The following is a 9,803-nucleotide window of genomic DNA, read 5'->3' on the forward strand; positions in this document are numbered from 1 at the left end:
GGTGGTTGTGGTTGCGGTAGCGGGATGGCGTGTGTTTGTGTGTGTCTTCGAGCAGAGGTCGTGGGGCAGGCAGCACCCCACTGTGGAGCGTAAGCTGTCGTTGTTCTGTGCGGGTGCCGGAGCCAGCGGCGGTCCTGGAGGCCCTGCCGCGGCGTAGTAGAAGTTACTGACCTGTCACTGTGTGGAGGAGTCCCTGAACCTGCAAAGGGACGTGGTCTCCTGCGATCATTTTTCATTGTTTGTAAAACATATGAGACTCTCGAAGCGGTTTTTTTTTCTATACTGGCCTCTGTGTGTGTTCGATCCGGCATCCAAAACATGTTTTTCACGTTCAAAGAAGCCTCATTTTCGTAGCAAAATCTTTCTCTCCTTAACTCTCTTTAAAACTAGCCTTGATTATTTGGATAGCATTTCACTGTATTTTGAGATGTGTGGGAACGAGATTTGGTTGCGAATAACAATCTCGTAACAACTGCAAGGATTTGACTGTTGGCCGATGTTTTTGGCGATAACGCTGCTTACCGGTTTTGCTTTTTTAGCTTGGTTGGCACAATGACAGACTTTGAAAAGAACCTCCGCCAGGACATGGTTTCTCAGCTGCATAATTTTGCTGCTGTTGGAGATGCAGCCAAACTGAAAGCATTACTCAGTCATTCCCCGTCACTTATTAATGCAGCTGCAGATAACGGCTGGACAGCCCTGATGTATGGTGCCAGAAATGGACACTTTGAGGTTGTACGGATTCTTCTTGAAGAAGGGTAAGCTCTTTAGTAGATCACATTGAAGAGCTCTAACCTGAATCCCTTTCTGCCCATTTCGATTTGATCTCAGGAAAGTAAATTTTCCTGGCGGATAGTGTCAGAATTTTCAGGAAATATATTCTTTGTCTGTTTGTAACTTGATTGTGCTTTTGCATCATGCTTTCCATATTTGCTAAGAAACTCTTAAATTAGCATCTCAAATCATTCGTTTGATCTTCAGGGGTATGTTGTCACTCCTTCCAGACATCAGCAGAATAGAACAAAGTTTGTGTCCCTTTCCAGCCACTGCACTGAGTATAAATTTGGTATATTTGTTTGTTCCGCTTAGACTTTGTCTCTAAACTTTATTTGTAATCCACTTAATCTATGTTACAGTGCAGAATGTGTGCTGACATACTGGCTGTTAAGTAAGACATGATAAACACACCTTCACCAAAGTTACTGATTGATGAATTTTAATTTGTCTATTTATTTTTTGGACAACTGATTCCTACTTCCTCCTTGAGCTGTCACGTTTTCTTCAGTCACTATGGCAGCAGGGTTGTTCATTGCATGTCAAAAACTTGCTTTCATATTTGTTGTCTATCTTTAAGTCAACTGTTGTCGTTCCAGTATTTCATGACGCTCAGAAAAGCAAACAGTGCTTCAGCCTTCTACTTGAGACCCCAAAGAAGGTTCTTCTATAGCCTGAATAAAGTCAGGATCCAAATATTTCAAATGGAAACCATTTAAAAATGGAGGGTGTTTCAGGTGTTGCAGTTTAACTGAGCTCTGCATTAATCAAGCCCAGTCTGTTCCTTTCTGTACCTGTGATTACAGAACCAGGCAAGTTTATTTCATTCTGTGGTTATCAGTAATCTCAGTTACAGCATTCCACAGCCTCCAGTGATCATCCCACTGTGAAGATAATACTACATAATATTCCAGAAACTAATCCTGGAAAGCTGGTCAATTTTTTTTTAATTTTATTTATCTGTATTTGAGAAAAGCTCCAGGAAATGTTTGTAGGCTGGAAAAAAAGGTCTTTGTGATCTAAAGAGTTCAGGACGCTATTGTGGGCACTGAATAACATCCTGATCACAGTCTGCATGTACCTGTGCATATAAAAGGGGCAACAGAAAATCAGAACAAAATTCAGTGGCTGAGGGAGAGGAAATCAGTAGGAAATTAGGTGAGACTTTGCCTGAAGGAGGCTTAATCTTTAAAGGTAAATGGGCAACCATAGTTTCTTTAGCACCAAAAACTTGTAAATTGCATTTTGAATGCTTTTATAAAATATACTTAAACTCCCTTAAAAACTACTGGGGTTAATATAAAATTTCAAGTCAAATCAGTCTTTCCTGTGGTAGAGTTACCCATCTAGCAGCAGCATGAATATACTGGCATCTTCTGGTTTTAAAAACTGATGAGTCTGGCCCCACATCTACTGTATTATTTGTAGTTTACAGTGAAATTTCTGTTCTACCTATGAGTTGAAATTGACAAAAAATAAAATTACATTATTTTTGACATGCCAATCAACCCCCATCTACTTCAGATCGGTTTTGTTGTTAATTTTTAAGTACATATCATGAGGCAATGTTTCCTAATCTGTGTCATTTTGCAGACATTTTGGTAACAGAGATCCCTACAGGGACCATCACAGCTGTAAGTGAGAGAGTGTACTTCTCTTGCTAAGCAGAGGCTGTATTCTTGATTCTTATTTAATGCTAAATATTTTTTTCTGTAAATGTTTTGATGATGCTTTCAGTAGCTACTAGAAAGTAATGCTACTTAAAGTGCTTTGTATTTATTCCTGGTTATTCAGAAGAGACGTGTAGCCTGGCCTTCAGCATTCTATCTGTGAAGTGTGGGATTTTAATTAATTCATTGCTGTTGTAGTATTTAATGAACCTTGGTAACTGATAATCTGCAGTGGGTCAACAAAAATGTGGAATATGACCTTAGCAAAAGAAAATGAAATATGAATACTTTTCATTGCCGTAATGCTAAGTATTTAGCCTAAAGAGTGCCCCAGTATAGACAGAGTGTCTTAAAGTTCATGCATCTTAGTAATATCAGATGTATATGCTGTAAGTAAGAATAATACAGCATCAGGACTCTTGCTAGACATACTTACCCTGGTAACCACTGTTCTTTTCTGTTTCCCTAGGTGTGACAGGTCCATTGTTAATAAATCAAGGCAGACAGCTCTGGACATTGCTAAATTTTGGGGTTACAAACACATAGCTAGTTTGTTGGCTAATGTGAAGGGCGGGCAGAGGCCTGATTTTTTGTCAAATGAAGGGAAAGAACATGAAAATTATTTTGGCTTGACACTTCTGGACAGGAGGAGTGATAAAAGAACAGATTCCAAGTGGCTAAGCAAAAAACAAAGTCATCCAACTACAGTATACATCCTCTTTTACAACCTAAGTCCTTTGGTTACTTTGGGTAGGGGAATAGAGAGCTCCCAGCAGCCAGAAGTAGAGCTCTGCAGACTGTACCACAAGGATGTGGAGCAGTGCATGAACCAAACTGAAGAAGGCATCTTGATTTTTCTTGGAGTTGAGCTTCAGTTCCACATGAACCAGCTGGCTGCTTGCAATGGAAGAGTTCTGCAAGAAGATGAAGAGGATGGGTTAGTTGCTTGGTTTGCTCTTAGTGTAGATTCTGCTTCTGCTGAGAAATTTAAAGAGAAACACGAGAACTGTTACTTTCTTCACCCACCAATGCCAGCACTACTGCAGCTACCTGAAAAAGAAGCTGGTAAGATCCATAAAATGCAGCAGTTACTGAATGTGTGTGTCATCAGAAAGCTAAACTTTAGGATTCACTGAGATATAATGCAATGACATAACACTGCAAAGGAATTGTGTATTTTTGGTGGCCTTAGAAATATTTTCATTTTAAAAGCCTGTCAGTGGTTTTGTGATGAATGTTGTATGTAACGTGTGTTGTGGCAAAGGGCTAACATCTGCAGTGGCAGGTATTAGACTGTAAAATCTATTGATCATCCTAGTTTTATAAATGGTACTATTTAAATATTAATGCTTGCACACTGATGTTCTAAAATGAATAAAAGCGTCTGTTATTACTGACTTTTCATTACAAGAAATGAAACTAAGTCCTAAGTAAGAGTGTGTTGGAAAGTCAGGATCCCTAAGTGAATGAGTGTCATTATGGATGTGCTGCTAACCACTGCTTCTGTAACAATTTTGCTTTTATAGAAGGATAAAGGGCAAGCCTGACTTACACCTGAACTTTAAAGGGAACAATGCATTATTATGTCCACAGCTGTAGTAGTCCTAAAATGGTCATCTGGAAAAGGTGTGAAATATAATTCTGGCACTCTGCCCAGACAAAGTAACTTCAGTGCAAAATGGTATATTGATCACAATTAATTTGTTTCTGAACATATAAATTGGGTCTGTAGCTGCATACAACTGTTCTATGGCATGTGCTGCAGAGAGGAAGATCTTAGTAACTCACATTGCTCAACTTCTCTTGTAGTAGATTACAATTGAAGCCATAGTCTTAGTTTGATTTTTATGTTAAACTCACTTTTTCTATACTGTTAAAAGCTTACATGAATTAGGATTTGATTTTTTTTGTTTTTTCAATATATTCTTTTAAAGGAGTAGTAGCCCAGGCTAGATCTGTTCTAGCGTGGCACAACCGCTACCGATTCTGCCCGACCTGTGGGAGTACAACCAAGATTGAAGAAGGGGGTTACAAGAAAACATGCTTAAAAGAAGATTGTCCCAGTCTCCAAGGTGTTCACAACACATCATATCCAAGAGTTGGTGAGAATACTGTAGGATAAACTTGGTCAAAAGTGGTGTGTTTGTGTTGTATACATGTAAATAAATTTCTTTTTAGTTATTTCAGCTGCTTGCTTCTGTCCCAGGTCTTACATACTTGTCTCTTCGCATAGTATGTGTGTTTTAGCTCTGTTTAGGATTACGTGGTTCAGGCTTGTCTTTCTTGCAGTAGTCTGTGACAAAGAATTGCTCTGACAATACCAATCTTTATTGCATTGGAGTAGTATCAATTAGAAGTTCCAACAACTTAAGTTAACAACACAGAGGGTCATACCTCACCTTTTTTTCCCCTGCATATTTTTTTTCTCACCTTCCACGAGCAGTCTAAGCTTGAAATACATCTGTATCAAATTTGGCCCTATATCAAATTGCTGACACAGCACTCATTTTCCTGTAGTGCCATCTTCACTGGCTTTCACTGTTCATTGTCAGTTCAAACTGCCAGGCCTATTTCTACGCAGAATATAAGCTTGTATAGACAGTGTAATGTAGCTCCTTTTGTTCATGTGTTGCAAAGGAAGTGTACTGTCATTGATGGAGAAATAAGGAAGTTAAAAACCCTTAGCTTTTTTTCCTGGATCATTTGGTGACACTGATCACCTTTCCTTCCCCTACCCTGTCCTGTCTTCTGCAGTTGTAGTTCTGGATGTTGTATTTGTGTTGTATTTCTGAATTTCATATCCTCTTACATGCTCTAGATTTACCTTTATAGTAATCAAAGCACTTCTGCTATATTCTTCTGTCTTACAGATTATAGTGAAGCTTGCTATAATACCAGTGGCTGTTTCTGCACAGTCTCTAGCACAACAAACTTAAAGAAAGAATAGGAATATATAGAAAAGACTGGTGAATTGAGTTTTTGTACTGATGCCTTTCTCGGAAGAAGGTTTACAGACAGCAACACTGCATATTCTACATGGTGCCATGTGAAATTACTGTTCTTAGTGGTTGCAATCAAGTCTGTTCATACAGAGAAAATACTGGTGTTTTGGGCACAAAGAAAAACACCATGAAAAACAATAGCAAGAGAAAAGATATATAAAGGTAGATAGAAAAATTTAAGAACATAACATTTGATACTTATAAAACTAGATAACAATAACAAAAGGAAAAAGATGCTAGATGAACAGTGTGCAGAAAGGCTTGATAAAAGAAATTATGCCAATATGAGAAAATATTAAGAAAAAAAGAAAAAGATACATAAAATGACCCAAGTGAGAAGGTAAAGTGCAACATCAGATGAGAGTTTGATAGGAAACAGTCAACAAAGTCAAAATGTAATGTTTAGTCACTATTTACATTGTAACTAGAATATCATTTGGTATTTGAGTCAAAAATATATTCTTCAGAGCTGGGTGTGTAGAGGAGGTCATAGTAAATTGTTTGTGCTGCAGAAATTACTGTTATCTGCTGGATGCGTAGCAAGGTTAGTATTGCTGACACTCTTAACAGATTGTGTGCTTTGGTTGCAGGTAATTTATGTCCTGCACTTCAAGCCTTGGCTAGTAAACTGCTTCTACTAAGCATGTGTGTTGCAAAACAGACTAAACAGTTACCTTGCAGGGAAAAAAAAATGAAGTGAAATAAAATAACAACTTGCTGTGGGAATCTACACAATTCTGGGTTCAGTCACTTAAAGGTATCTTATATATATTTACATGCGTTGGTACCAAATAAGTTGAAATTCATTGCTGCTTTTAAGTCCTTCAGATGTTGAAATCTATTCCTTTCATGCTCCTTACAGATCCTGTTGTGATAATGCAGGTCATCCATCCAGATGGGAACCACTGCCTTTTAGGTAGACAGAAGAGGTTTCCCCCAGGAATGTTTACCTGTCTTGCTGGATTTGTTGAACCTGGTGAGTAATTTCATCTTACCTTACCAAATAGTTTTTCTTATGTATCAGTATTTTGCATTGAAAATGGTACAGAAATATGTAAAACAGTTTTGGTTTAAATATTATACAAAGTGTATGATATTTAAGTGAAAAAAACATTTAAAAACTTATGTAAGGTACTTTCTTTGGGGATACTTAGCAACAGATTTTAGCCTAGGAAAAATAAGAGCTTATACATAACTTTGTAGTTAAGGTTAAGCATATGCTTACATGTGAGGGCTTGATCGGTTATATGGAAGCAGAAATTACATAATTCAAAAGAAAAGTAAAGAGATATTTTGCCAGCTGTGTTCAGCAATAATGGTTGGAATTGGTAACATTATTAGTAGCTGCAAAACAATCTGTAAGACATTCTTATGTTGGGAATACATCTTAATCATGACTGAAATTACAGTGTATAATTGTATTCAGTAACACTGTGCAGGTCAAATATGGTGACAGCATGAATAAGTTTATTCATGTGTCATTTGAAAAAAAGTCAAAATGTTTATTTCTTGAGTCCTTTCTTTCTTCTGTCAGCCTTATTTCTGATACTGTATTCAAGTACATAAACTGAAATTTGGGAGTAGCTGATCATACCGTCAGCTTCTAATCAGCTGAACATAGCTAAACTAAAACTTCTATTCCTGATGCATGGGCTGTCTGCTTTAATGAACCTGTAATCAGTGGTTGCAACACAGTACATGTCTGCATATGTAATCTGCATATGTATATCTGTGACCATCAACACTCCACAGACATATCCAGCAGTTTTCCATGAACATGGAAATAAAGCTTTCCATTGCAGTTTAAGTTTGGAAAACTGTCTGTATGTGTTAAGGCAATGAGAAATGAGTCAGGCAAATTGGATAATCCATTGCAGAAATGTGTGCAAGTCTTTCTAAGTCTCTATTTTCTACTACTGTAATTTTAACCACTGATTTTCAAGTTGTATTACATACTGTTACAATCATACTGAAAATATCATCACAGTGCTATTTATAAGTGAACAGATCAGCATGTCAAAAGTAATTAAAGGAACAATATATTTCCTACCCAAATTTTATATTTTAGGTGTGGTAAAAATAGTTTGTGTGTATGATAAATTACTAATTCAGAAACTAAGCATTAGCATGGAGAAATTATCATACATTATTTTCAGTGTTCCATTTTGATTTGGTGGCTAGTTTTACTTTATTAGACCTCTGTATCTTATGCATCAGGTCTGTGTCCTGATCTGTGAACAAGATCTCTATAGACAGTTGTCTGGGTCAGTTTCAAATCTTTTGAGTCAGTTCAAAACACGGGATGTAATTGTGCTTGGAGTATTTTCATCAGCTGCTTGTTCTTTGCCCTTTTTGATTAGGCGAAACGATAGAAGATGCTGTTCGAAGAGAAGTGGAAGAGGAGGCTGGAATCAAAGTTGGCCATGTTCAGTATGTCTCTTGTCAGCCATGGCCAATGCCCTCCTCCCTGATGATTGGCTGCTTAGCTGTTGCAGTGTCTACAGAAATTAAAGTTGACAAGAATGAAATAGAGGATGCCCGCTGGTTCACTAGAGAACAGGTAAAGTTCAATTTAATTTCCTTCTCGTATTGATTAGCCTGTGACTGTATTGGTTCTGGCATACAATAGATACTTGCTTTTTTCCAGCAAGTTGAATGAGTATGTATACTCCTTTTTATCATACTACAGTAATCTACCATTTTAATTGTAGATTACACACAACCAGAGAAAGGCAGATATTCATGGTAATTTCTGAGTCACTTGCAAGCCCATTTTATGATATTTTTGCTATTTAGTTCTTCATCTTTTCCTTTTGGGAGAAATCCAAGTTACTGTTATTTTAACTCACTTTCTTAGCAAGGCTGTGCCCAGTATTTTGGCAGAATAAGTATTTAATAGCATTCATCATCTGAGTTTGTCCAAACAAGTATGCTACAAGATTTGCTGTGTGTGGGGAGGTTTAGGCAAAAACTCTGGGAGTACGTTAATTTGAACATTTTTTTCCATGCAGTACTATTTTAATGCTCTGGTGTTGAACGCAGTTTAATGTGCATTAATAGGAAATTCTACACTTAGCTTTCCTGAGTATTTAAAATAAGATCATATAAAGGAAGAAGACTTTCACAGGAAGAAACGTCAAAGTTCATGAGTGGAAAAAGGAAAGATTGCTTGCACAACAGTTTTCGCAGGTTTTTCCACAGGCTGCCTAGGAGCTAAATTTTTCAAAATACTGTACTTCTGCCTAGCAGTTGTATTTTGACTCTGTAAGTCAACTTGAAAGCAAAGTTAGTCACCTACAATCATGATGTGTTCCTAACCAACACCAAGAGCATTATTTTAAATGAATAGCAGTTCTGAATACAGCTAGTCACATGCAGGTCGGTGCAGAGTTGACAGTGAATGTGCTTCGGAAATGTACTGAACTGAAAGCGTACTTCTGTGTTGCTTGCAACCGGTTCAGAACACCTACAAAACACATTTCCTTCTGCACTGCATGTGAAAAATTAACATCAGTGTAGAGCACCATCTGGTGGTCCTTACTGTAAAATGTCTTCACAAAAAACTTGAATGTTATTAACAGTCAATCTCCACAGTTGTGTTAGAAAGAAGGTACTCTTTAGGCCTCATTTGAGCTCAAAAATGTCAGAATTCACACAGAATCTTATGGAGTTTTTTTTCTCTGCATTTCTTGGAGAATCTAGTTGTGGCTCTTTAATAACTATAGTAAGAATAGTCTTATGGAACATCATAGTAAGATAATTCCTGGATTAATACAACGTTAGATTCCATATAGTTCATAATATTATCCTCTAAAGAAAAAAAATCTGTCTTTATTGCAGGTTGTGGAGGTTATCATTAAAGGAAACCAGCGTTCTTTCTTTGTACCACCAAGTCAAGCTATTGCGCATCAGTTGATAAAATACTGGATTGGAATGAATGCGAATCTTTAAATCAAATAATTGATGCCTTTAGTTTAAATTACTTTTTCTAGTGAATGCTGAAGAAAGAATTGTTCATCTGCTTAGTGTGCAACCATGTGAATTTTTAAGCCTGTCCTTTGTTTCCTGACTAAACTATGCAAAAGTTCGTAGGTTTTTCACATCTGAGTTAGGACTGCTCAACAATCCAGTGACTATCCCAAGCAAGGAAGCAACAAATAGGTAAAATTGGTACCCTGTTGTGCACAGGCCATTTTTCATTGTAGAATCAAATTATTACAGTTTTTGCTATTATGCATTGGAAGGAGCCACAGCATTGCAAAGAGGCTTGGCCTTGCCTGCTGTTTCAACTCTATATTTATATCCCCCTATTTTTTGTCTTAATTGTCCCTTCTCATTTTTTTGTATCTCCATTCTT

General features: G+C 37.2%; 1 protein-coding gene across 2 annotated transcripts; it reads left to right on the forward strand.

Annotated features, from left to right (window-relative positions):
• Positions 1-552: 552 nt before the first annotated feature.
• NUDT12 (nudix (nucleoside diphosphate linked moiety X)-type motif 12) lies at positions 553-9,397 on the forward strand. 2 transcript variants are annotated; one of them, XM_010147843.1, is made up of 6 exons: positions 553-758; positions 2,914-3,509; positions 4,379-4,546; positions 6,309-6,422; positions 7,807-8,006; positions 9,287-9,397. In XM_010147843.1, exons 1-6 carry the CDS (start codon positions 553-555, stop codon positions 9,395-9,397), a joined length of 1,395 nt encoding a protein of 464 aa, XP_010146145.1. The 2 variants fall into 2 exon arrangements, with proteins under 2 accessions (XP_010146145.1, XP_010146146.1); XM_010147844.1 differs by having other exon boundaries at positions 553-704.
• Positions 9,398-9,803: the final 406 nt, after the last annotated feature.

This window comes from Eurypyga helias, unplaced genomic scaffold, assembly GCF_000690775.1.
Source record: "Eurypyga helias isolate BGI_N326 unplaced genomic scaffold, ASM69077v1 scaffold26852, whole genome shotgun sequence".
NCBI lineage: Eukaryota > Metazoa > Chordata > Aves > Eurypygiformes > Eurypygidae > Eurypyga > Eurypyga helias.